Source organism: Mchenga conophoros, linkage group LG8 (genome assembly GCF_057382185.1).
Source record: "Mchenga conophoros isolate Kocher_MC1m ecotype Shallow Benthic linkage group LG8, M_conophoros_male_GT1.1, whole genome shotgun sequence".
In the NCBI taxonomy this organism is placed as follows: domain Eukaryota; kingdom Metazoa; phylum Chordata; class Actinopteri; order Cichliformes; family Cichlidae; genus Mchenga; species Mchenga conophoros.
Genome location: NC_140533.1, coordinates 27,661,469 through 27,687,538, shown reverse-complemented (window position 1 = coordinate 27,687,538; position 26,070 = coordinate 27,661,469). Strand labels below are relative to the sequence as shown.

The 26,070-nt window shown below is 40.2% G+C and overlaps 2 protein-coding genes across 4 annotated transcripts in view; one reads left to right on the top strand and one right to left on the bottom strand.

Moving 5' to 3' along the window:
- Positions 1 to 13,719, top strand: part of fmnl1b (formin-like 1b) — a 37,237-nt gene extending 23,518 nt beyond the window's left edge. Inside the window, exons 12-27 of one of the 3 annotated variants that reach the window (XR_014893673.1) lie at positions 106 to 255; positions 1,115 to 1,216; positions 2,525 to 2,738; positions 3,222 to 3,425; positions 3,861 to 3,985; positions 5,013 to 5,215; positions 5,325 to 5,559; positions 5,906 to 5,974; positions 7,133 to 7,213; positions 7,364 to 7,493; positions 8,771 to 8,934; positions 9,063 to 9,164; positions 9,281 to 9,364; positions 10,215 to 10,329; positions 10,732 to 11,195; positions 12,952 to 13,020. Coding sequence is in view for 2 of the 3 variants with exons in the window: in XM_085285389.1 (XP_085141515.1) it covers positions 106 to 255; positions 1,115 to 1,216; positions 2,525 to 2,738; positions 3,222 to 3,425; positions 3,861 to 3,985; positions 5,013 to 5,215; positions 5,325 to 5,559; positions 5,906 to 5,974; positions 7,133 to 7,213; positions 7,364 to 7,493; positions 8,771 to 8,934; positions 9,063 to 9,164; positions 9,281 to 9,364; positions 10,215 to 10,329; positions 12,952 to 13,052 (2,079 nt within the window). In the remaining variant the exon portion in view is untranslated. Of the gene's footprint in view, positions 1 to 105; positions 256 to 1,114; positions 1,217 to 2,524; positions 2,739 to 3,221; positions 3,426 to 3,860; positions 3,986 to 5,012; positions 5,216 to 5,324; positions 5,560 to 5,905; positions 5,975 to 7,132; positions 7,214 to 7,363; positions 7,494 to 8,770; positions 8,935 to 9,062; positions 9,165 to 9,280; positions 9,365 to 10,214; positions 10,330 to 10,731; positions 11,196 to 12,951 lie in introns of all 3 variants that reach the window. The other 2 variants (XM_085285390.1, XM_085285389.1) reach the window with 2 other exon arrangements.
- Positions 13,720 to 15,645: 1,926 nt separating this feature from the next.
- LOC146568951 (uncharacterized) lies at positions 15,646 to 20,073 on the bottom strand. Its single transcript, XM_085283447.1, has 2 exons — positions 19,931 to 20,073; positions 15,646 to 17,923 (listed from the first exon to the last, which is right to left on the bottom strand). The coding sequence occupies exon 2, from the start codon at positions 17,776 to 17,778 to the stop codon at positions 16,822 to 16,824; it is 957 nt and encodes a 318-aa protein (XP_085139573.1). The 5' UTR covers positions 17,779 to 17,923; positions 19,931 to 20,073; the 3' UTR covers positions 15,646 to 16,821.
- Positions 20,074 to 26,070: the final 5,997 nt, after the last annotated feature.

The following is a 26,070-nucleotide window of genomic DNA, read 5'->3' as shown; positions in this document are numbered from 1 at the left end:
ACTTGTTTGCCAAATTAACAGCTTTAAACTTATCTTAGACTCAGAGTCACAGCTTTCAGTTAAACTGAGTTGATTATTTTTTACTCTGGTGTTTTCTCTTTGTAGAAATTAAAGTTCACAGAGAGCGACAGGCTGCTGGTGCAGATTCAGGCCTACCTGGACAACGTGTTCGATGTTGGCGCTTTGCTGGAGGACGCTGAGACCAAGAACGCATTGCTAGAACACATGGAGGAACTGCAGGAACACAACGCGCAGGTCTGGATGTAAATGCATTAAATACAAACTAACCTTAAAGACAGTCTGTATCATATCAGCATGATTTCTATCAGTCTGGCCAGGACAGGTTTGCAAATAAACCTGTGAGTGTGGATGAGCACGCTCACAGGTGCAATGGTCACATGGACCTGCTACATGCAGTGTCGTTGTCAGAGCTGATATTTATTCACCTTTCAAAAAACACTACAGAATGACAGGAAATACATCAAGCTGAAATAAACCTGAATATTTTCCAACTTTATTGCTTTAAAGCAAAACTGTAATTGTTTCTTTTATTAAATGCAGCTAGCTTATTAGTTAATCCAAGTCTAAGTCTAATTGAGACATTTCCTCCATTTTTGTGTTTAAGAAATTAAATAATTTCACGGCTGCCACATTGTATCACACAAATGAAGCAGCAGCTGAATCTGTTGAATGATGCAGTTAACAGGAAGCTGATAGACTCATGGCTCTAAAGCTAACTACCTTAGCCTAGCTTATTCACATTAGCTTCCTTCTCTAGTAAAATACTTTTTTTTTTCTTTTTTTTTAATTAAGCTACCGAAGAAAAAAATCATACTATGTGTTAAACTCTCCAGCAGCAACATGCGGTTGCTATTTAGATTATCTATACAGAAAAATGTTTGGGTGAAATTTCATGACTTTGTCTGGTAAATGAAAACTTTAAACATTACTGTGATATTAATCATGTAGGAATTCAAAATTACACAAGCAGTACATACATGAGAGAAAATGTAATACATTATAAGTCCACTTTAGTGTTAGTTTTCTTCTATGTTTGCTGCTCTCTGTGTAAAAATACATTTACCCATTACCCATGACCACTCTGGTGTCACAGCTCACCAGCAGACTTCAGGAGACCGAGACTGAGGCGATGGAGAAAGCCTCCGAGCTTGAGAAGAAGCTCATTCAGACCACCAAAGAAGTGGAGCTCCTGAAGGTAGAGAACAGCAAGTTCATGCTTACATGTTTTTCATACAGAAACACAGACTGTGCCAAGCAGTCAGATGGTAGCAGAAACATCAGAGCCAACATATCAAACATGAATCCACATCGTGTCACCTGACAGATAAAGGTTCCTAGAATAAGGTAAATGGGCGAATGTGGCTTAGTAACAGAAAAAAAGGCCTTAAATAGAGACATAATAATCCATTTCATGTTTCTGTGCTTTTATCTGTGTCTTCTCTTAAACACCAGAAGAGAAATAGTTCACAAGTAATCACTTTTTAAAGAGTACAGTACATTTATGGTTTTTACTCCAAACATTAACAAAAAGAAAATATTTGAACTCCTTTGTTTTTAAATTGTGCGGAAGATAAAGTCAAATAAAAAGTGCAGTTTTGCTAAATTTAATAATAGTCTGAAATAACTGATCAGCTTTTCTAGAACTGATAACTCAGAGTTTAAAGTTAAACTCAGAGTTGCTTGAACCTGTTTTTTAGATCAGGGCTCAGTTCAAATCCATTTACTGATAAAGACTTAAAAACCACTCAGTTCTGCTTTATAGAGTTTTTTTGCTGCTTGATATTTTTGTTTGTGGTTCCAACACGAGGAAGGGCAAAAGCTCAGGCAGCGATCTTCGTCTTTTTGTTTGTTTTTTGAGTTTTACAGAGAGGAAAAAATCAATCGCTCAGCTCTGCCAGTATCTCAGTAACCTGTAGCCGTTTGTTCTTTTCCATTAGGCTCAAATTTAATTTTCCCTGTTTTGCTGTCCCAAAGCTGTGACCCACTATGATAACTACAGTATACTGAAACCTCACACCTACACCACATGTCCGCCACATGGAAGAGATGTGATTTGATTTTTAAGCACCTTTCTGCATATATTTGAATGCTAACGAGGAAAGAAATGCTTCCTGAGATGCTGAATTCTCTTTCTCACTTCAGGCTGATGAGTTCAAATTAGTAGCAGACATGTAGCATGCAGAGACAAACGTGTTGGCGTTGAAGTACAGCTTTGAAAATAGAGGAACTAATTGGCTTAATTAGGGAGAGACTGATTGTTCTTGTGAACGTTAGTTAAGAAAAAGCACATAGCAGCACTCTCACCGCAGGTACCCCACCTGGTGAAGATGATCTGATTAGAGTTTAGTGTTGCAGCTGCATAAATCTGCATATTAATGAGCCAAAGTGTTGTGAGCACGCATGTCCTTTTGCCAAGACGATCACACCAGATCACATATTTCTTTTTTTTAAGCTGACAGAACTGGTCCAGCCTGATTAAAGACACTTATGCTCTGTGTCACAGGAGAGTCTGCGGGAGTCTCGCTCGCAGGTGATTCTGCTGCAGCAGCGAGAGCAAGAACGTGAGCTCAAGCAGGAGAAAGAACAAGACACCCAGGCCCTGAAGGAGCTCGAGGTCAAAGTTCAGGCTCTGGTGGACCAGGGTCTTGTCCAAATGGGGCGCTCTTCCTCTGGACACCTAGCTGTTCAGGTGGTGCAGCAGAACAAGAAGCAGAAAGGTCGGCAATGTTTTATCACACCTTCCTAAATCCTCAGTAACCACACATACACTCACAGCGTGAACAATTCAAGTTTGAGTTTTATGAGCTGGATTCAGAAGTTCCCTTTTTTTAGTGACCAGATAGCTGTGCTGCACCTATCCAGGTAACGTCAGGGTGAACTCTGGGTTTACAGCATTACAAAGGTGATGCGCTGGTGGTACATCTTCATGGTAACTTACCTGCACACAGACAAGGCCTACCTCCAATTTCTGTTTTTGTAACTCAAGATAAGAGATCAAAAGATCTGAAACCGCCATTGAGTCCGAAAAGTGCATCGCCAGTCCGAGATGATACTTCAGACCTTGGTGTGCGGATAATTAGAAGCTCTTTGTATTTCCCTGACGGGCATCATTATGGGATATTGATTCGTGTAATCAGATTTATTCCTTAATTACAGCTACACTGTAACTGCAAGTTGATGTGTAGACTATTTCCTGACAGCTGCAGATCAGGTTGATACAGGAAACAACCTTCAGGCTGTTCCTACAACAGAAGTTCCTCCACAGTCGGTACAAGCTCCTCCTCCCCCTCCTCCTCCACTTCCAGCTCCGTCCTCAACCACAGCTCCACCTCCACCTCCTCCACCACCATCAGCTCTCCTGCCTTCTGGAGGCGGTAGGACGGAGGCGTCAGCAGGGACCTCAAGTGAGTCCACAATCAGAGCAAAATGAAGGTCTTAGTAAGTCTTTAAAAACAATCAGGTTTAGCAATTTTGGTTCATATTTTATTTTCTTGTCCTTGATATCTTAAAGAAGAGATGATTTTTTTCTTTTTATACATCAAACTTGAAAATGAAGAATGATTACAACAAGCAAAAGTTTCCAGCTTTTATCGAACTGATTGTAGAGATTTAAAAAAATGTTGAACTTTATAGAAAATCAAGAAATACCACAGAGAGGAGACATGTTGGAGAAACCAAAGTTTTACCCCCTTCCTGCCTTGGTAATCATTTCCAGCTCCACTTTGGGAACTTTTAGTAATGATTTCAGTGTCTTTTCTTGTGAAAGTAACAAACGGCAGATTCCCCAACGCAATATTTAGGAAGATATCTCTGTTACAATACGAACTTTTCTCTTACAGACTGTAAAAAGAAGAAGGCCATTCAAACCAAATACCGCATGCCGCTGTTCAACTGGCAGGCCCTCAAATCCAACCAGGTCGCAGGAACAATCTTCAGTGAGGTGGACGACGAGTGCATCTTAGAGGTTTGTTCATGTTTCCTCTGCTGTCCCAAAAACATCTGGACCTGGGTTCCTTCATGGACAGTACTTACAAGATGCACGCAGCCAACATGATCACACCTGCTGGTTTTTGTTGCTGCATTTTGGAGTCAGAGGGTACTGTGCTAAGTTTTCAGCTAAGTCTAGCTAGTCTGGTTAGGAAAAGCAGCACACAGACAATTAGCTAATTAGTAAGTAACAGACTAATTATGCTTGAAAAGTCACTAAAGTGGAAGACAAAGTTCTTGGAAAGTCATTTTGTCAGATAATTTTATTAAAGATCCAACAAAAGGCATCGCAAACACTGGGCAGATGAATTATTTAAAAAAACAAGCAAACAAACAAACAAATAAACCCTCACCTCCTGAACAGTTGATGGTGGAAACTACCCGTAGGGACCCAAACAGTGTTTTGTGCCAGGCTGTCAACACACTTTGCAACGTGTTGGACATTTTTTACATGAGAGTTATGGGGATGAGCACTGGTTTGGAGTCAGCCTCCAGTGGCCATAAGTGGAACTACAGTAGTTTTGGTATTTCTGCACTGGCTTCATTTTCAGACGTGGAGGTTGCAGGTTGGGTTTTAATCCAATTGTGGTGCAAATCGTTTAGCAGAAAACAACAACATGCAATCTATGCATTTCTTTTCTTCTATATTAGTGCAATCAGTCCTATTAAGACAGTACTGTGTTTTTGTGTTACATTGGAATAGCAGTAATGTATTATCATGGGAACTTGCATTTATTCTACATCACTTAAATCCATGGATATTCTTCCATGCTTTTCTCCATTTGCAAACCTTTGTGAGTATTTTAAAAAGAATAAAACGAAATTTACAATAATCTTTAGAACAAATTTTCCAGGAATTTTTCCAGCAGTCACATGCTTTATCAGGAAGTAGTTTAGTCTGTAATAGGCTGCTACGTGACTTACAGTAAACAAAAGTGAAAGTTTAATCTGAGTATTAAAAAATCTTAATGGTCTCTGTTTCTGTATTTGAACCCTGTTATTAGGAGCTAAACATGGCTGCCTTTGAGGAGCAGTTTAAGACCAAAGCCCAGTCGACCCCTGTAGATCTGGGAACCCTAAAGAAGAAAATGGCCCACAAGAGTCCCAGTAAAGTGTCTCTAATGGAGCCCAACAGGGCCAAAAACCTGGCCATCACCCTGCGTAAAGAAGGAATGGCTGCTTCTGATATCTGCTGTGTCATTGAGACGTATGTGTTAAACCCTGTTTGTGCATCAGCTGAATAATACGGCAATAAAAAGAAAATCTGAATATATTGCAAAGACACTTTATATTCAGAACGTGCACCTTCCCCGCAGGTACAACCTGAAAGCTCTGAGCCTGGACTTCCTCGAGCTGTTGGAGCGTTTCATCCCCACAGAGTATGAAATGAAGCTCATCCACAACTACGAGTGCGAGGGCAGGCCCCTGGACGAGCTCAGCGAGGAAGACCGCTTCATGGTGCGCTTTAGCAAGATCCCGCGGCTTTCCCAGCGCATCAGCACTCTCACCTTCATGGGCAATTTCCCTGAGAGCGTCCAGCTGATACAGCCTGTGAGTCCACGGTTGAACTGTATTTGAGGAAAGAGAATTAAGCAAAGTTTACAACAGGGGATTTCACAGTCATGCCGAGGAAAAGGCAGTTATTCTCTTAGAGTTTATTCCTAGAAGTGGGCTGAATAAAAGCCCACTTCTAGGAATAAAAGGCATTTATTCAGGTACTGAGGTTTAACACGGGGAAATTTCTCCTTATCAGCACTCTGGCTTTATATTTACAGTGGAATCACTCTTGTCCTCTGACTCTGCGAGAATTACAAAAAAGTAGAACTAGTCCTTTAAAATAAAAATGTTAGTGTATACTGTAATGTGCACGCACTGATCTTTGCATTATTTCTTACAGCAACTGAATGCCATCATCGCGGCCTCGATGTCCATCAAGTCTTCCACTAAGCTGAAGAAAATTCTCGAGGTGATTCTTACTTTTATATTAAGTGTCAAAGAGCTCCAGTTCATGACTAAATAATAACCTTTACTGGTTAGGACTGCTTCTCTGTGACTTCCTGTGAATCCTCAGCAACGGCAAAATGGAATCAAAGTCACTGACCTCCTAATTAGCATTAAAAATTACAGTCAAATCCTGGCTTATAACATTTTTAATTTGTTTATTGTTCTTCTAATTTCATTTTAAAATACTGGTTGATGGGGGGCTCTCAGCAAAACAACAGAAACACATTCAGCCAAGATCTCACATAAGCTGTAAATAAACGATGGACCATCCGTTTGTAATGGAGCCTCAACGTTAGCATTTTGTGGTGTTTTTTTGTTCCCAGAGGTGACCATATTTAGATGAAGTAACAGTGGTAAGATGTCAAGTAACACTAGTTTAGGTAGGTGCAGGCTTGGCCAACTGTAGGCCTCGAGGACACTGGGTCAACACACCTGAATCAAATGATTACCAGGCCTCTGGAGAACTTCAAGACATGTTGAGGAGGTCATTTAGCCATTTAAATCAGCTGTGTTGGATCAAGGACACACAAAACCTGCAGGACACCAGCCCTCGAGGCCTGGGTTTGGACAGCACTGGGTTAGTGAGCTGTATCAGTGCACTGTATACATGCAATACACAAACACTGATATTAGTTAATGGTAGAAACCTGGAACACTAGAAAAACAGAGCCTTGTAATTTGTCTCACAGACTGGTACTTATACGCTGCTTTCTGCTATGAGCCTCATTCACCCATTCACATTATTCTGTGCCAGAGTGTTTTCAGGCTTTGATGGAAATAATTTCAGGTCCAGTTCAGCAGTTCTGGGAAAATAGCCTCCAAAGCTTGCAAGAGCACAGCTGGTGTAATATGAGACCAAACATGCTGTGTCTTTAACCCGGAGGAATTTTTTTCCTTCAACTTTGGTTGTTGTTTTTTCTCCTAAATTTAAAGTGGCATAAAAACAACGATGAGTTGTTTCTGGAAAGGGAGAGGTTTTGTGTTTTACCTCTGTGACAGATTTCAAGTTTTGTTTTTCACTGCAGGTTTATTTTTGAGTCTGTGTGGGCTGCATATCACACATGCTGTCACTTTGTGTCACATCTGACAACATACTTTTCTGTCTGTTGCTGATGTAAAGATCATCTTGGCATTTGGAAACTACATGAACAGCAGCAAGCGAGGAGCAGCATATGGCTTCCGTCTGCAAAGCTTAGACTTGGTGAGAAAATTAATGCAGTTTTTTCCTGCAGCTACAGATGGCTTTTTGCTTCGGTTGCTATTTCTGTAGATAATTCAAAAATATTTTGTGCAACCTGTTGTTTTTATCGATCTAATGTCAGACTTTTCATTCTTTGCTGGCTCTCCCAAGCTGTTGGACACCAAATCTACAGACCGAAAACAGACACTGATGCACTTCATCGTCAACATCATCCAGGAGAGATACCCAGAGCTGCAATCCTTCCCCACAGAGCTGCACTTCCTGGATAAGGCGGCACTTGGTAAGCACATCCTCACATGTGTACAGTGATTAATGATGGCTGAACTCCTGTCACAGTTTACAAAGGTCCAAGATCCAAGCAGATCCACTACTTCCCTCCCAAATTAAGTAATTATAGATTAAACTCTAAACTATGAAACAAAGCTGCAAAGAAATAAAGAAATAAAGCACAGCACAGTATGATTCCTGACAGTAGCTCAAGAGTTGCTGCTATAAAAGAAAAAAAAAAATCAAAAAGAAAAACTAGCATTTGATCTGATCAACATTTGGCCTAAAATCTTGTTTTTATTAACTGTATTTGTGGTTTGTAGCCCTGTAATAATCGGATGTTTTGACCTGTGTTGCCTTTTTAACTTCTGACTTCCTGACCCCCCTTTTTTAAATCGTGTGTCCAAGATGCTGTGAGTGTAGGCCTGAGGTCATTTTTTAAAAATGGTTTTAAAAAAAATGTTAAATATCTCCATGAACATGAAAAGCCCCCCAAAAAGATCTCAAAGTCTGTCAAGTGCATGCCAAAGAAACAGGTGGTGATATAATCCTAAGTGTGAAGAAATGCTGGCAAATAAAAAGACAGAGTGTAGTCAAAAGGGAGGTGAAGGCACATAACTTTGATCTTACGAGACAAAAATCGCTGTTTCTCTTTTCCACGTTTAAATGCAGCAGAGTTTCTGTAAATGAAAAGCTTTATTTTTAGTGACCCTCAGGACAAAAGGACAAAATTCACAGAAAAATCTGTGTTTACCAAAATATCCGTGTACATGTGGATGTAGCCTGAATCTCCCTTGTAAACTACACTTGATTAAGGCAACCTGCTAGAAACCAAAGCAGTCATGGGGCGTTTTCAGTGTAGCACCATGTTTTCACCTTGTAACTGACATGAAACTACTGCAACCGCTCACCAACAATTGGAGAACACCTAGAAGTTTCTATGGAGATGCTGACTGGTATGTCTGAGATGACCAAGAGGATAAAACCTACACAAAGCCAGAGTTATTGGCTATACTTTTGAAACTTTTATTATTACCGTTAAATGTGGTCAAACTTTAATCACATACATTTTAGTTTAAACTAATACCACAGATTGTAAATACACTGATGATAAAATGACAAATGCTTACAAGGTGTTATGACAGCAGTAGAATCACTTTATTCATGCAACACCTTGCATAACCCTTCAGTCTTCTAAAGTACATCATAATCTAGTTGATGTTTGATAAGCAATGATAAGAATGTTAATTTGAAGCTCTAACTTCACCTTGAAGTCTTTGTCTCTTTTAGTTTCTGTGGACAGTATCCTGCAGGACCTTCAGGCTCTGGAGAGAGGCATGGAGGGGACGAAGAGGGAGTTCTCCATAGAAAAAGACAATCTAGTGCTGCAGCGTTTTCTCAACACCAACGTGGAGCTGCTCAATGGTCTCATAGCCGATGGAAAGACCGCACAGGTCGGATTTAATTATCAAAATCAGAATACTTTATTAATCCCTGAGGAAATTATCCAAATTTGTCTCTGTCAATGTTAGGAACAGGAAGTACTTGTCAGTTCATGGCTGATCATGACCTTCTTTTGCAGGATGCTTATGACTCAGCTGTGGAGTACTTCGGAGAAAACCCCAAAACAACGCCGCCCTCTATGTTCTTCCCTATTTTTGTCAGATTCATCAAAGCGTACAAGGTCAGATAACAGACAGCTGCTTCACTGATATGCACCAAGAGCTTTTACATTACACCTGCAGCCATCAGTGACTGTTTATAATCTGACCTCTGAAACATTGGTTTTGTGTTTGCCAGCAAGCAGAGCTGGACATCGAGCAGAGAAACAAGCAACACGAGGCTCCTTTAACTCCTCCTAAACCTGAAGTCATGGGGAACAAGGTGGGAACGATAAACAGTCAGTGCAGGAAAAGTACTTTCAAGTGTGTCTACAAACTTTCCAAGCACATAAAGATGATTTTCTCCTGAATAATTAGACTGTGTCATTTTGCAACAACACTTTAAAAGCTGACAGTAGACCTCAGACTTTATCTGTCGGCCCTTTCTTTTTTGATTTTTTTTAAAGTGATATTCAGCAAGGGAAACACCACCCTTCAAAAAGTACTTCTTCTCAGTGAAGGACAGAGAGAAATACTCTTTTCTGAAAGCCCTTTTCCTCTGGTAGAGACATTAATGATCTCAGTTTAGAGGAAAACTGCTTTGCTTTTAGAGAAATGTGTACAAAGACCCACGACATTAAAAGGTCAAAGTATCAACAAAAACTAGTGTGATGCTCCAGTCAGCCATGTCAAGTACAAAGACAGATAAACTACCATAAAATATAATAATATAAGGTATTGGATCTGGAACAAGCCTGGAGCTGGACTGCCCTGTTCGATGTCCAAACAGCTCTCTTCAGTTCCCAGTCATATATGAACTGTTATTAACGAAAGTGGTAAACATGGTCCGTGCTGCCATCAAATTCAAAATAAGACAATATTTTTCTTTCTTAAAATGGTCAATTCTTTTTGTTTTAGTTAGTTTTAATTTTCGAATTGAAACATTTGATCAGTTCTGTGTTGCTGACCGCTTGTACTTCTTCACCTATCAGACTTCCACACTTTAAGGACATTCCTTGAGATTATAACTTTCATGCATAAAAACGACCAGACTATTGGACATAAAAAGAACTAAAACTCTCAAAGCATGTTGTAAAAAGTTGCATTCAACTAAATCTGATTTGTTGTTTCAGGGTCCCATGATGCCCAGACCGCCCCAGATGGACCTGATAGCAGAGCTGAAGAAGAGGCAGATGTCTCCTCTGGTGAGGGAGGGGAAAGACGGAGCCATCGAGGACATTATCACAGGTACACAACAAACTGTCTGTTTTTTGTATATGTGTTGTGAACCGTTATCAGCAATTATCAGGAGGGGTTAGTTACACAGAGCTCACGCTGCCAAGGCAACAGAAAGATGCAGCTATGCAGTTACAGGTTCGTGTGGTGCTAAAGCTACACAGTGACAGCTACGTAATTAAAGTTCAAACATTGTATCAAGTGAAGTTTAGCTGCTAACATAGCAACACTTACACACTAATGCTTGCTAATTAACTAGCTAACAACTAAACTGATCACTTTTTCATAGATTAGAACTAGATTTTTTAATTTGTTTTGTTTTTTGTTTGTTTTGTCTACAAACTTTGAAAGGCAGCAGCTAAATCAACATAAGCCACAAACTGTTTCTCTGCACTTGTTTATGTTGTGTTCCAGCAACCACTCCCCAACCGATTGGAGAGTACAGATTTTTCCCAACAGCAAGAACTCGTCACTGAGCGCTGACTAAGCTAAGCTAACTATCTCCTGATTTCCAGCTCTAGTTTTGATGGACGCTCTAGTCCATTCATTTTTATTTTTCTGTACCTTCTGCTGTCACACACTTTTTTCACACTAATCGTCCTCAGTGTTTTTACTTTCTTATCTAAGCAGCTGTTAATCTCATTAACATTTTATCCTATTTCCTCTCCAGCAGTGCTCTTTTTTTAAATTTCCTTAGTTCAACAAACTTTCACTAAGGCTTACATCCCTCTCCTGTGCCCTTGTTTGTCCCTCCTCTCTTCCTGTCCCTGTTGTTTTTTTTTTCTCTTCTGTCTTCAGCTCTTAAATCCGTGCCCTTCACGGCTCGCTCTGCCAAACGCTCCTCTCGTCTCTTCTGCGACTCTGTCTTCAGTGAAGAGGTGATGTTTTCAAATCCGCTCCTGCTGATCATGACACTGTCATTGTATTTATAACCAGGAAGAGATGGTGGATACAGAGTGTAGAGGTCACTTATAATCCTTTGAGCCCAGCTTCTATTTCTGCTCCAGTCATGGACATGAGACAAACTCAACAGTGAATAACAACAATAAACACAAAATATTAGAAACACATTATATGGCACTAAAACTGCATAGAAATTGTCCTGCTCTGCCTTCCCAATGTAACTGTATCCCAGACAGTCTGCCCTTGAAGGAATATTTTGGGTGCTGTTTATTGGATTTATGCCTCGTGACTGAGTTCTCTCCAGAGGTTTTCTGACACACTTTAAATGGCTTTCAAAGAGAAGGAGAGCAGCTCAAACTAAAACACAAGAATATGCTGTAGAATATGCTTGTCTTGGATTTGAAGGTTAAAGGAGATCTATTATGTTTTCCTTGTTTCCAGTCATAAAAGTACTGTTAGAGTGCTTGGATAATAAAGATATATTCAATATATTAAAGGGAACTAAAGTAAAGGACATTTAGCACTGTTGCCTCATTTGTTAATGGGTCCTGGTTTCAGAGCCACACAACGTCCAGCTGTGTGGAGTTTGTTGAGTTGTAGTTAATCCTGCTGATGCAGGCCCGCAGCACAAAAGACTTTATCTCAAGAATTTCACAGGCTTGTTAAATAACATCATTTAATGACTTAGAGGCTGAATTTAAATTGAACAAACAACGGTAATGGAGATATACGCTAATTCTTAGACTGATAACAGTGATTTTTAAACTAATTTACTCACCCAAAAACTGTCAAAGCTCTTCCCTTTTTATTTCAATCTGTGGTGCAGGACGTACGACATCTCTGTACTACGCTATGCTGTCCAAAAGTATACTTCTACCAGTCGTTTAAAAAGTGTTGGAAGGTTCATGTTGGTCAGTGTATGTATCAGTCATCACAAGCACAGCCTGCTCTGAACACTTAAATTACAATTACAGTTTTTTCTATGCAGTACCCACAAAAACATTCTGTGTAGCCAATCAGAAAAGAGAAAGCTTAAATGATGGAGGGGCTGAAGTATATCTTTAGATGAGCTGATCACAGTACATTCATATAATTCTCTACAATGATTATTTTGAGCTGTGAATGCTGTAAAGTTACTCCTGTAACGTCCAACAACAAAAACACGAAGTTGGAAATCAGCGTAATAGATTCCTTTTAAGATTGATCGTACATCACATCACACCTGTGAAGAGACGAAGGTGAGAAAGACACAAAGGTTTAAAAGGTGTTTTTTTTTTTTTTTAAAGCAGCAAAACACAACAAAGATTACCACAAAGCAGCCTCACACACCCACAAAGATGTGCAAAATACCACAAAGACATGAAAAACAACTGAGAGACAAAAAGTGAAATGCAAAAGAACACGCTGGTGCCTTCTGTGGGTCTTTTAAAAGCTTATGCTGAGGGGCTCATTGTCCCACACTCTATCCATGTCTGACACAGATTCTAATTAAGATTTTATAAGAGCCAGAATGGCTTGGCAGTGACTCTTTCATACCAGACGTCTTCGCATTTTCCTGTTTGTTTTTGTGTTGTTGTTTTTTTATGGCCAATTTGATGAGTAGAAATATGTATTTTATGGCTCAGTAAATAAAGCCCAACAGGCCCTTAGTTTGCCTTTGACATATGTCAGCGGGCTGTTCTGAAGCTTCTTGTCTCACGTGGATTATTCGTGTTTGTTCTCTTTCGTCAGATCTGAGAAATCAGCCGTACAGACGGGGGGACGTCGGCCGACGCAGCGCCAAGTGGAAACCAGGGCAACAGCTGCAGGTATCCTCAGACATCTCCCTCTGAAACACAACAACGTGGACTGGGTTCATCATCGTGGCTTTACAAGCACAACGCATTTGACTCACTATGGTGACAGTCTTATCACTCTCAAGCATGTGGACGAATGCAGGGGTGGAAATGCATGCACGAAGATCCCTAAAGAGACAAAAACATAAGCTAATGCACACACACACACACACACACACACGCACATTTCTGCTGCATTAGGGCGCCTCTCTGGATAAACTTCAAACTGACTGTAGAAATGTTCTGTGATTTGAGTGATTAAATGTTAAAGAGGGCGAATTATTAGCTGTACTCAGCGCTAATGACACTGGATGCCATCCGAGGTAATCAAGACAATTACATGGAAGAACGAGCCACTCAGCTGAGAGGTAACACGAGCGCTTCATTACTGCCGCTAAGACATCAGAGCCTCACCAGAAAATTCATCTTCAAAGGCAAAAAGCTGATAGACTCGTGGATCATTTTGATATTTTTTTATTAGTTTTAGTTTAAACAGAATTTTAATCGCAGCGTCCCATCACTCTTTCCGTGTCTGCAGTAGGTCTCAAAAATTATGGGAAAGATTTATAATATATTTAATTTATTTTTATTACTGTGTAAGTACAAAAACAGCAAGCTTCTACTTTGCTTCTGCATTTCAACAAATAAAACATTTTATACTGTTCTGGGGTTTTTGTCTGTTTTATTTGTGTCTATCCTAAAACTCAAACTTTTGTATGCTTACATTTCATACATTCAATACATTTCATTACAGTAGATGTCTTTCTAAAAGTGCTCCAAGTTTAAGGATATATTTCTTCATCTTCAACGCCATGAGCTTGTACAGTACAGCACAACTACCTCGACTCTACTCCCTCAGAGGTTGACAATAAATGGACACACATGCTGGAGTTGCAAGTTGTCCTAAGCTGCTGTACCAGCAGAGGGAGATATTTTATTTCAAGCAAACGTGAAAATCATCATGTTTAAAAATGTTTAGAGTCATTACTAACACTGGGGTACAAGGAGCCTGAATTAGAGACTTCATACCTTCCTTGGTCACTAACGAGTTCTTAACTTTAAATATATATAATATAAAAATATATCAATGTGTGTCCATTTCACCCAATGGAGAGGCAAAGTGTAACATCCCATCAAATTACACACTTTGTTGTGATTGGGTTGACAAGTGTCATCTCTTCAATCGGTTTGACCCTGGATACTGTGGCTGCTGTGCTGTGCCTGGTATAACTCACAAAAACACACCTTAAAACACATGATTCATAGGTTGGTGAGGAAATAGCATCTTACTAATTTTGAAGGGCTTCATTAAGCCTTTAAAGAGCTTCAAAGTGCCTGTTGCTCTACATTATAGGACTCTGTAAAGCTGGGTTATCTTAATATTCATCAGGTTTCTTTTCAGCACAACCAATGATTAAAATAAAATGGTTAGAGAAAAAGGTTATTCACATCTGTCTCAGATGTTGCTGTATGTTATATATTATTATGTACAGCAACTCCTTAAGTTAACTTCAACAGGTCCTTCCTCTAAACCATCTGTTTATTAGACCACAGAGTGCTTAAGGAAATCCTTCCATTAGTTATTGCTTTGATCTAAAATACAACCAAACTTTTGCTATTAATGGCAAGGTGGCAGTAATTAAACCATTACTTAAAAAGCCATCCCCTCACCCAGCTGTGTTAAGTAATTATAGGCCAGTGTCCAACCTTCCTTTTATTTTAAAAAATACTGACACTCTTCTTCAACTACTGTACAAGCACTTAGTCCACCCCTACCTAATAACTCAGTGTACACATATACTGGTGACTACTTCCAGCAGGATAACATGAGTTATCACAAAGCTCACTTCATCTAAAACTGGTTTCATGACTATGAGTTCATTGTGCTCAAAGGCATTTACAATCGTCAGATCTCAATCTACTACGGCATTGTTGGAATGTGCTGGATGAGCAACCTGCAAATTTCCAATATTTGTTTATAGCTTGAAGCTGAATAACTCAAGAATGTTTCTGGGGAATTTTGGATCAGTGCCATGAGAAATAAAGTTAGTTTTGTAGGGATAAAAACGACAATAGAAAACTGAAACATTACAACACAAATAAATCACAAAAACACAGTAAACTCAAAATGCTGGGTCAACTGATCCAGAACCATGGCAACTGTACAATGGACTAATTCTTTCAGAAGTGCTGTGATGGTTATTTTGTGTCCATGTGAGATGTGGTTCCCAGCCTGTGTTGATGAATCTAAGAAATCTGAGGTTGTGCACATTTCACAGTTGTTGCTTCAACTTGGTACTGCTCCTTGCGTCTGTTCGTTTTGTAGCCAAAGATAACTGTTGTTGTGAAATCGATAAGCTGGTCGGTTTCAGTGATCATAAGGATTTTCTGTGATGCTGCATTTACATCTTCACTTCTACCTAGTGCCCGTGAGCACCGCCAGCAGCCATCTGTGCCAGAGTGACCGAGCCCCAGGCTGAGAGGTCGAGGGCACCCCACCCCCGAAGGGGCCCAAGCGAGCCCCAGGTTCCAGGTCCCGACAAGCACCCACCAGGAGTGAGCCGGTGTGTACCTGGATGCCCATCCCCGCATAGCTTCAGTTCTATATCTCTCACTCATAGGTAGGCTTTAGGCAGGGGCCTAGCCTGGAGACCTCTACTGGTTACATGCTCTGGTCAGAATTTGAACCCACAGCCTATTATTCAGAAAACCCTTAGTGTGACAAATAGGTATTTACTAGCTGGGCCCACATCCTCATTTTAGGTTTGACAGCATTTTAGTAAGTAAAGGTGATGCTTTGACATTAATTGAGCTGCGGTTCGGTGAAGGCCTCGAAGGGGACTGGCGATGGCTCCTGGGCCTGGCAGATCCCCATGCACTGAATAGAAATGAAGAAGTTAAAGAATTGAGATCATGGAGGGTGGTGATTCTAAAGTGGTTAAAGTTTATAGGGAAAGAATTGGTTAATGTGGCTATAAAAATGTTTCAGTGGCAGTGGCACTATGGTCACAGTGACTCAGTTTATAAAGCTGAAGTGGAAACAGGATTGAGGAAATTTACAACCATTACAGTCAAATCCTAGACAGAAAAATAAAATCAATGCAGCTCCCCAGTGACATTTTTAATCCAGTTGAAACACAGCTTCATACACTTAAACAAACTTAACAAATCCTTACATGTTCTAAAAACAAACAGGTTTACCCATGTATTATAGATCCTGTTTGACTGCTGCTATAATGTAAAAACAAAAAACTTCTCTTTCAACACGACTGCCAGGAGATTAAGATTTGGCTGCGGGGCGCTGCGAAATCTTAACATCTTTGTTTATAACAAAATAATATCTATCTATCTATCTATATATATATATATAAATAAATCTTTTTTATTTAATTGTATGTTAAATATTCACTTTACTGTATAACTGCTTTAGATCCAGATAATTTATTTTTGTAATTATTTTTAATTTCTTTTAACTTTGTCATTCTGTCATTCCACTTTAAGCTTTTTGTTAGAGGTTTTTTTTTTTATGTTTTTGCCAGTGTAACGTGCAGATTCTGAATTTAGAATTTAGTATAACAGTATTTTGTATAAAGATGAGACAGCCAACATATTAACACAGCTGATTCTGTATGAAGAGCGTATAAGAACTACAAAATGATCAGTTAAAAACAGAAACTAAACAAATAACAAATGAACAGCTACGTAAAACAGATGAAACCATCAAGACAACAGAACAGCTCCTGTTTCACCGACAGCAACAGTGTTTCTACAGTGAAACCAGAAGTTTCTCCACTTCCTCTCTCATCATCTGCAGCTCCACAGGGATTATCTTGCATTGGCTCGATGCTTCTTTAACACAGCGGAGAAACTCTGACTCGTCCGCCTCCATCTGACTGTGGTTCATCGTTTTCTCCATTGCGTTCACTGCAGCCAGAGTCTTTGCAGTCTGATTAGCGACGCCTTTCACAGCATCACAGGAGGCCATTTGGTCACAAATCTCTTGCACCGTTTTTAGCTCGTCCACCAGCGGTTCGATGCTTTTAATGAAATCTGCTCCAGTTTTCTGCATGGTGACTACTTCTTTCGTTAGCTTTCCATTTCCTTTTCGAACTTTTGTTTTAGAAGGAAAATCGATGGCTTTTCTGACCAGATAAACTGCAGCTTTTGTAGCATGCAAAGCACCAAAACCACCACCAACAGCACCACCTGCTGCACCAATTGACCCGCCAAATGTGCTACCAGTTGCACCACCAGTGGCGAAGCCAACAGTAAACCATAATGAATCACTCACGATCCCATGAGCTTCTATACCCGCTGCTAGAGCTGCAACACCAACTGATCCACCAATAAACCCCGAAAATGCTCCTCCCACCACTCCCCCAAAGACACCGCCTACAAAGCCCACAGTTGCACTTGCTGCACTAACGTTGCCACAAAACTTGGCATAAGTTGCTGCACTAACTGCTCCCAAAGCAGCCCATACACCACCAGTAACACCCCCAAAGACTATACCAATAGCCCCTCCAAACACACCTAACAGAGCCTGGGCCATCTTGTCATCCTCATGCTTTTTATCAACTAGAGCTGCTGCATGCATGAAATGCTCAGAAGCTTGCTGAAGATCATCTTTGCGTTGGCCATAGAGCCTCACAAAAGTCTCCAGACTTGTTCTGAGATTTTTACTGATGTCAGCCGAAGTGTTGAATCTCAATGTGCTCCACATTTTTACGTTTCTGCTGCCGCCCCCCAAAAAACACCTGAAGAAACCTTGGTGAGCAAAGTCGAGAGTTCAGGTCTTTAGAAGTTGTAGAAGATGCGTGAATCGAGGCTTGTCTTTGAAAAGGCCGAGGTTAATATTTTTTTTCTTCCTGCAAGTCAGAAACAAAAAGGATCTGAAACTTATGAGATAAACTATCATCATCTAAAAAGTTCTGTGCAGAAAAAATGCTTCAACTTGATCTTTTGGGGAATCTAAACTTTTTGGCCTAGACTGGGGAACTCGTCATAGGGGATTTTGAATTCTGATGCCACTGTTAGGTGTTTGCCACAGCTGAGCACTGCCAAGATTCTCTAAAGAATTTCTAAATATTGTTAGCAAACGTAGATTTAAATTAAAAGAAGAAAACTGTACATGTCATTGTTCAGCACCGTCTAAAACCAAATCTTTATAAGCAATTTTTAAACATAAACACCCAGCAGATGTGGCTGAAACGCTGATGTCATAACACTGGTAATTGATAGTAGAAATAAAATGAAGACAAACTTTTTCTTGGTAGAAAGTCCATGTTTAGGCAGGTGTGAAGAAATGCTGTAAACAAAGAAAGCTTTCAGAAATATAAATGATTGTTTATTGGCCCCAAATGTATTCTGCAGCAGGACAACGACCCCAAACACACACAGCCAAAGTCATTAAGAACTATCGTCAGTGTAAAGAAGAACAAGGAGTACTGGAAGTGATGGTTTGGCCCCCACAGACAACATCTTAACATCTCAACATCATCGAGTTTGTTTTACATTTCTCTTTTATCCATTCACTGCATTTTGTTGATCGATGAAAATACATGATTAACACTTCCATTTTTGAAAGCACCCTTTGTTTACAGCATGTTTTTCTCACCTGCCTGAAACTATTGCACAGTCCTGTGTATATGGACTGCTTTGCATGCTGTGCCTTCTAATAGGGCATAGCATAAGGGAAGCACGAATATTATAAATACAACTGGTCCCGACACAGAACCCTGTGGAACCCCATAACTAACACTAGTGTGTGAGTAGAACTCCCCATTTATATAAACAAACTGGAATCTAACTTTTTATATATTTATTTTAATATAAAAATTAATATATCTAATATACATTAACAATAATATTGAAGACATTATGATTATTCATCTATGATTAGTAGAGATGTTCAGAGTAAAATACTTCCCACTGAATAGCGTGTTTTTAATGAATGAGACTTGATCTGTGCTGCACATCCGTAGATATCTCTTGTTGACTTTTTGAAAGAGAAGTTTGCCAGTTTAACTCTAGCTGTTATTTCAGCTCTGCACAGGTGGATGGACTGGTTTATCAGTGGCTTCACTTTGATACTGAAACAATCTTAAACAGCTGAAGAATTCAAGAATTCATGCTTTAAAGCACTTTCAGCAGTATGTGCAACTACACATGCTCGCTGCACGATGTGCGGCATTTTTGTTTAAGTTTCCTTCTTTTGGCCAACGCTGTTGTTAACTTCTGTTCACAAACTTCCTTTCCAGATCGTTGTTATAATTTTTTTCTTCTTCTTTTTAATCAATCTAAAAAGGTATGACACTGTACCACAGACTAATGGGACAGGAGTGCAGAGGCTGTCCCTAGGATCCACAGTTCCTAAACATTACACTAATCTCACAAAGCAACCAATAACTGTGGACTCTGAAAACTATATGGTTTAAAACGGGTTTCCTTTGACCGACGCTCTCCAAAATGTCAAAATTAAGGTTGAATCATGCAAGCAGCTCTGAGAGCAGAGGTACCTGTAAAATTATGAATCTTCACATAGCAGGCACTTTTACTTATGTGACGGCTTTTTTTGTGTTAGTGTATGCAAGGAATTAAGTTACGCAAGTGGCAATAAATCTTCAGAATATGTTTTTTCTCAGCTTGGCTTTTGACATATATAATTGCACACAAAGCTGCTATTGGATCACTGAACAAGTTAACTTGATAGTTTTGTGTTAAATTGAGTCAACGAGCTGAAGTGACACATTTTTGTGTGGAAAATAAGTGTACAAAGTATGAACTTGTTATGAATGAGGGATTAAATTTGACGTGCCGCTGACAAGGAAGCCGGAGTTTCAATTCAGTGCTTCTGTAAGTTCATCTGTACTCACTGTCTGTCGGCTGCCCCACTTATTTCAATGAAGCTCTGACTGCTGTCGGCTCAGCGATGCCTAGAAATGCGTCGTTCATATGGAATCAGATAAAGTAACGTATGCAGAGCGTGAGGTTTGTTCAGATGAGGAAGCAGGAAATGGAAGAGTGAAAGCAGGGCCGGGCTGTTACTAAAACAGTCCCAGATGCCTCTAGGGGAAAAAAAATGGGGCGTGTTTCAGCATGCAAAAGTAAAAAGGGGAGAACAGTTGATTGTAAGTGACGTTTAAGCATTAAAAAAAAATAAAAGTGTAAAAGAATATAATGTTAATAAAGAGGTTTATAAGGTGTGTTTTTCAGGAACTGAGTGTCTAAAATCAGTCCAGTCGAGCCGAAGGGGTCCGCCTGACAGCAGAGGATGAAGGTCAAGCTGAAGTCTGCTTTGCATAATAATTCACTTTCTGCTCTTTGTGGAGCTGATTGAGTCGCGGATCATCTTAAGCCTCCAGCTCATGTCCCTGAAGGTAAACAAAGAGCTCTTTAACACTGATTAGTGTCCACTGACACTCTGATCCCAGCTTCAGTTCATTAAAAAGGCAAAACTAGTGCGCAGACACATTTTATAAATGAATACAGGTCTTTGGCTAATTCACTGATCTCCTGCAGAAATGGAAAACGCACAAGACCCAAAATTTAAGGATCAACTGAGTAAAAGCATCTACATACAAAAGGATGAATAAATGCATTCAATGTAAATGTTACCAGATGCTACCAAGGTTAGACTTGATGAGCAGGTGAATGCTTGAGCTTTACAATGATTTTCAAAAATAAGCGTCAGAAATAGTTGTTTTATTTATTGATTTTTTATCTCAGTCCATGTGCATTTTTTCACCTCAGGTTTTTGAACTTTTCCACAATTTTCCAAAATTATTTTAAAAAGCGTGTTAGATGGAGGAGTTGTACAGAGAGATGGCAACAGGCAGGAATGATTTCCTGTGTCGTTCATTATGTTCTATCATATATGTATATTGTTACACTGGAGGATGTTTGTATTATAAAGGTTCATTTTTTGTCCACTCTGTGTACAATGTGAATGAGAGGGAATATCCCTGCCACTGAAGCCCCGCCCACCAGCAAAACAATGTTTATTTTGGAGGATCAGCAAATCAGAAGGAAGTCGAGGAGAGATAACCAAGTAATGTTTTTTTTTCCCCTTTTGACAACTGGGCTGCAGCAAATAGAGACGATTTAAATGATCTTATTTCAGTGGAGTTTTCTTTTCTGATTTGAAATAAATGACGCTGTAAAATTAAGTTATGATTCTTCACACTTTTAATTTTTTAAATGTTTAAACATGGCTCCAAATTTGTTATGTGCCATTGTTCTCTTTCTACTAAAGCTACAGCTCTATAGAGGCTGAATCATGGCAGTCCCTGTTTGTGGCCCTCTCACCATATTGAACTGGAACAGTAATAGTCCCGCCCTTCCACTCCATTCTTTAGCTTTCTGATTACTCAGATATTACTGTGCCTCCTTCTGTGTGAGAATCATCTAAAAACTAAGCACCAAAGGCATCACCGAGGTGAAAACAGTTGCTGGTTCATTGAAACACTGCGTACAGGTAAACATTGCAAACTCAGTGTGACTTTTGGAGGTCTAAGTCATCATTGTTGCAATAACAATATCAGGATATATCATTTATTTATTTTTTATTGTTCTCTGAAGTATTTCAGTCAGTGTACAATAGAGATAACAATTCTAGTATGCATTGAAAACCGTTTACACTTCAAAAAACCAAAGACTTCAGACTTGACTTGGACTTGTACAATAAAGACTCAGAGTCGAGGTTTGGGACTCGAGTCTTGCATCCAGCTGTAACAAACAATAAAGTTCAAATTTATCGACTTCAACTGAGCAAGTTTTCACTTTACTTGTTTTTATTCATGTTTATTGAAACAGTCCTCTTAAGTGAGTGTGCTCTAATTGTGGAGCATCAATACAGCACAAACCATATAACATAACACAAGTTGTTTTGGGGAGACCATTTGGTGTTTATTGGACGTTAGAACATCAATTTCAGCCGTTAGAGACTTGAGACTTGCAAATAATGGCTTGTGAACAGCACTAAAACATCAGATTTTACTCCTAATTTGCAAGAACGTTTTGCTTGGTACCTTAGTTAATAAGCTGCCACACCGACTTTGTCATGGCTCGGGTTCAACTTCTGAGGTTTTAGTCTTCATCAGCAATGAAACAAACATTAATCCTAATAAAACCAAATATGTCGTTTGGGGGATTTTTTGGTTTTATTTTCACATTCGTTATTACCAGTTAGACCTCAGAGAGTTAATATACACTTTAATGTCAACCTAGAACTCTGTCATGAAAAAACAAACAAAGCTGTTGGAAAATGTAAAAATTGCAGCAGGAATGTAAACGGACATTTTTTGCTCACTTCCTGCTCCACAACTTACTAATTGGAATTTACATGGAGGAATGTAATGTAGTCACTGCCGTCCTTTTTCTGCTGTGGCACTCAGGAGAAAGGACCCAAGTGCAGAATTCAAACACGGGGATGAACTGAAGGAGGCTGCTTTACTGCAACTTACACAAAAAAAACACTTAAAAAAACCAAACTAAAACCTAGAAACTGGGACCTAAAAGCAAAACACTGGGAAACTAGGGATGGTGATCTCAGGGAGCCCAACAGGAGAAACCCACACAGCATAAGGAGACGACGCGGCACTAACAGAGAGAAACACAGGGCTAAAATACACTGAGGGATAACGAGGGAATGGACACAGGAGGAGAGCACAGCTGGGACTGATCACACTTGACAAGACAAGGGGAGGCTAGAGACACAGACATGAGACAAGGGACCGTCAAGTAAAATAGCATGAAAACAAAGGGCGCACAGAGAACACCTAAACACTGGAAAAAAAAACAAACACCAAAAAACTAGAAAACACTAAAAATTGATAAACACAAAACATAAACATGGAGTCACCAGACATGACAGAAAGAGTTTGATGTGGATGGACCTCAGTCACGCGTTGGTCCCTTAATTGGCACTCAGTGATATGCACTCTGTAGTGTGTTCATTTACTCATTTTGTCATTGCATCACATCCAACAGCTGATCTGCATAAAAAAAGACATATTTTCATGCCAATGGAAAGAAATTCACAAGTTTTTTTTTTGTTTTTTTCATTGGACACATGTGTGACTACCTATCAACAGAGGTGGGACCAAGTCATTGTTTTGCAAGTCTCAAGTAAGTCTCAAGTCTTTATCCTCAAGTCTCAAGTCAAGTCTCAAGTAATGTCAGGCAAGTCAGAGTCGAGTCTCAAGTCACTGGTGTAAAAGTCCGAGTCAAGTCACAAGTCTGAAACTTTGAATTTCAAGTCCTTTCGAGTCTTTAAAAAAAAAAAAAGAAAAAATAATGTTGCAGTTATGCTAAATGTAAATGTTAGACCATGTAATTTTTAAATCTGTGTTTTTCTCAACACATGACAAAATAGTGAACTTAGAAAATATACACAAATTGTGAAATTGCACCTCTTTAAAATGCAGCTCAATTAAACCTAGCTCCAAGAATAATTTTCACCGACAGTTCTGAGATAAGCTGCATGTTATTCTTGGATGCGGTTGTAGGACCAGCTTTAAAATCGCATGACAAAAATATCATACACATTAAAAAAAACTGTATCACCAACGTAGCCTGGACAACATTTGCTAGTTAGATGAAGTCAGCTATCTCATCGTAGCATATTTATATGCATATTTATAATTATACGGTTCTTGGAGTGAGTGCATACACTCATGAAGTTTAGTAACTTCAGGTCACTGCAACAAGCCCAGGTACAGTTTACCGACGGATGGGTGCAGGACCTTGAAATGCACCGTGTAGAAAGTAAAGACCATCGTAAGTATCATAAGTTTACCAGTCTCACAAATCGTCGTCATAAATACACATTCGTTAACCGTTTATTAATAGGACCTTTGAGCTCAATGGTAATTAATTAGCAGTGGAAATCATTTCTGGTACCCGTCACAGAAATGTAGCAGTGACAATAATACTGTATGCTGTAATCGTACTGGACAATTAGTGATACAAAAAACCTGTTTTATTCTGTGAATAAAAGTATATGTTTTTGTCAATGTACCATAATAACAGAAGCGAAACGCAATATTGTGTCAGGACAATTCACTATTTATGCACAATAAATAAAGGAGCATAGCGCGACAATTTCTGTTCAGCGCCAGACTTGCTTGTAACCTATATCACCAATTATGTTATGAAAATGACGTATTAACTACTAAAAGACACTGACCTTCGTGTAAATGCTTGGAGCAGACTAACCTGTGAGCTGGAGTGTTCTGGGACGTTATATTTGATCTTTGAATGGCTGCAATCCAGGCCATCCGTCGCGTCTTTGTTACTTCGGAAACATGGCTCGAACAATTTCTCTTCAACGAGGTAATCCGATAACAACCGATCTCTTTACCCGTCGGCTTCCCGTGGCTGTCATGCGACCGGCTATTGCAGTTAATAATACAACAGCTTCTTGACATTTTTGTGTTTCTTTTTATCGCTGTATAACTGATTTTAATTGAAAGCCTGCGTGCGCTAGTACCGCTTGACCGCTTGCCACGAGTTCCCAGAATCCTTTGCGGTTCTACCCGTGAATGACGTCACATTTTCAATCTCTATATAATATGCATGTTAAATTTTATATTTGGGGTAAAATATCAAGTCTTTTCAAGTAAACCGGTTCAAGTCCAATTCAAGTCCCAAGTCATTGGTGTAAAAGTCCAAGTCAAGTCACAAGTCTTAGAACATTTTTTCAAGTCAAGTCTAAAGTCATAAAATTAATGACTCGAGTCTGACTCGAGTCCAAGTCATGTGACTCGAGTCCACACCTCTGCCTATCAATGTCACGGTCTGCGGAGGCAGACCGTGCGGAAAGGTGTGTGGTGGACCCAGGTGCGAACACAAACGAGGATGCAGGAGTGGATTCCAACAAAACGAGCCTTTTATTATGGCTGATGAAAAGAACAAAAACAGAATGAGGGCAGCATACGTGTAGTACTCAACAGAAAACCTAAACTGGACAAAACTAAGGAAAGACTATGGCTGGAGGTACAGAACACAGGAGGTGGTAACACAGACGACGCGAGACAGACTGTATGAAACACAGAGACTAAATACACATGAGGGATGATCAGGGGAAGTGGCCACACATGGGAACACAGCTGACACACATGAACTTAACGACAGGACAGAAGGAGTGAAACTGAATACACTGACCGTGAATACAGACTTTCAAAGTAAAACAGGAAACATGGAGATTAGACAAGACACATGAACCGGGGAGACGTAGTACAGGGGAGATGACATAACCGACAGCATGGACTTGACAATATAAGACACGCAGACATAAACACACGAAGGGCAAGGGAGACTTAATACACGGGTAATATGTACAAATGGCTGGACTGCCTTAGTGACCCTAAACAAAGAATAAACATCAAAATAGGCTAAAACACAAAACACTGGGTCGCACGACCCAGGACCATGACAATATCCCCCCCTCAAGGGCTGGCTCCCGACAGCCCAAAACCGAGAAACCAAACAAAAACAGAAAAACCCCACCCAGGGCGGGAGGCGGGGGACCAGGACGGAGGGACCAGAACAGGAAACAAAACGAACAACAGAACACACAGGAGCACAAGACCAAAGTCAAAACAAAGTTCAGGGGGCCGACCCAGAGCCCACAGGCACAAGAGTACACGGGTCACATGGTCGGGGGGCCGACCAGGCGGGCGGCACAGGTGACAGAGCCGGTCCGGAGGCCGGCCGCGCAGAAGGCAGCGGCGGCGACGAAGGCGACGGAGCAGTTCAGGGGGCCGGCCGCGCGGAAGGCAGCGGTGACGGAGCAGTGTCAGGCGCACTGGCCGAGGCCCGGTGGACACAGGACCAGACGAGGCTGAAGACTCCGATGAGGCTGGACCAGACGAGGCTGACGACTCCGATGAGGCCGGACCAAACAAAGACGCCGGCTCTGAGGCTGCAGCCGACGACGACTCTGAGGCTGCAGCAGACGACGACTCTGAGGCTGCAGCAGACGACGACTCTGAGGCTGCAGCAGACGACGCAG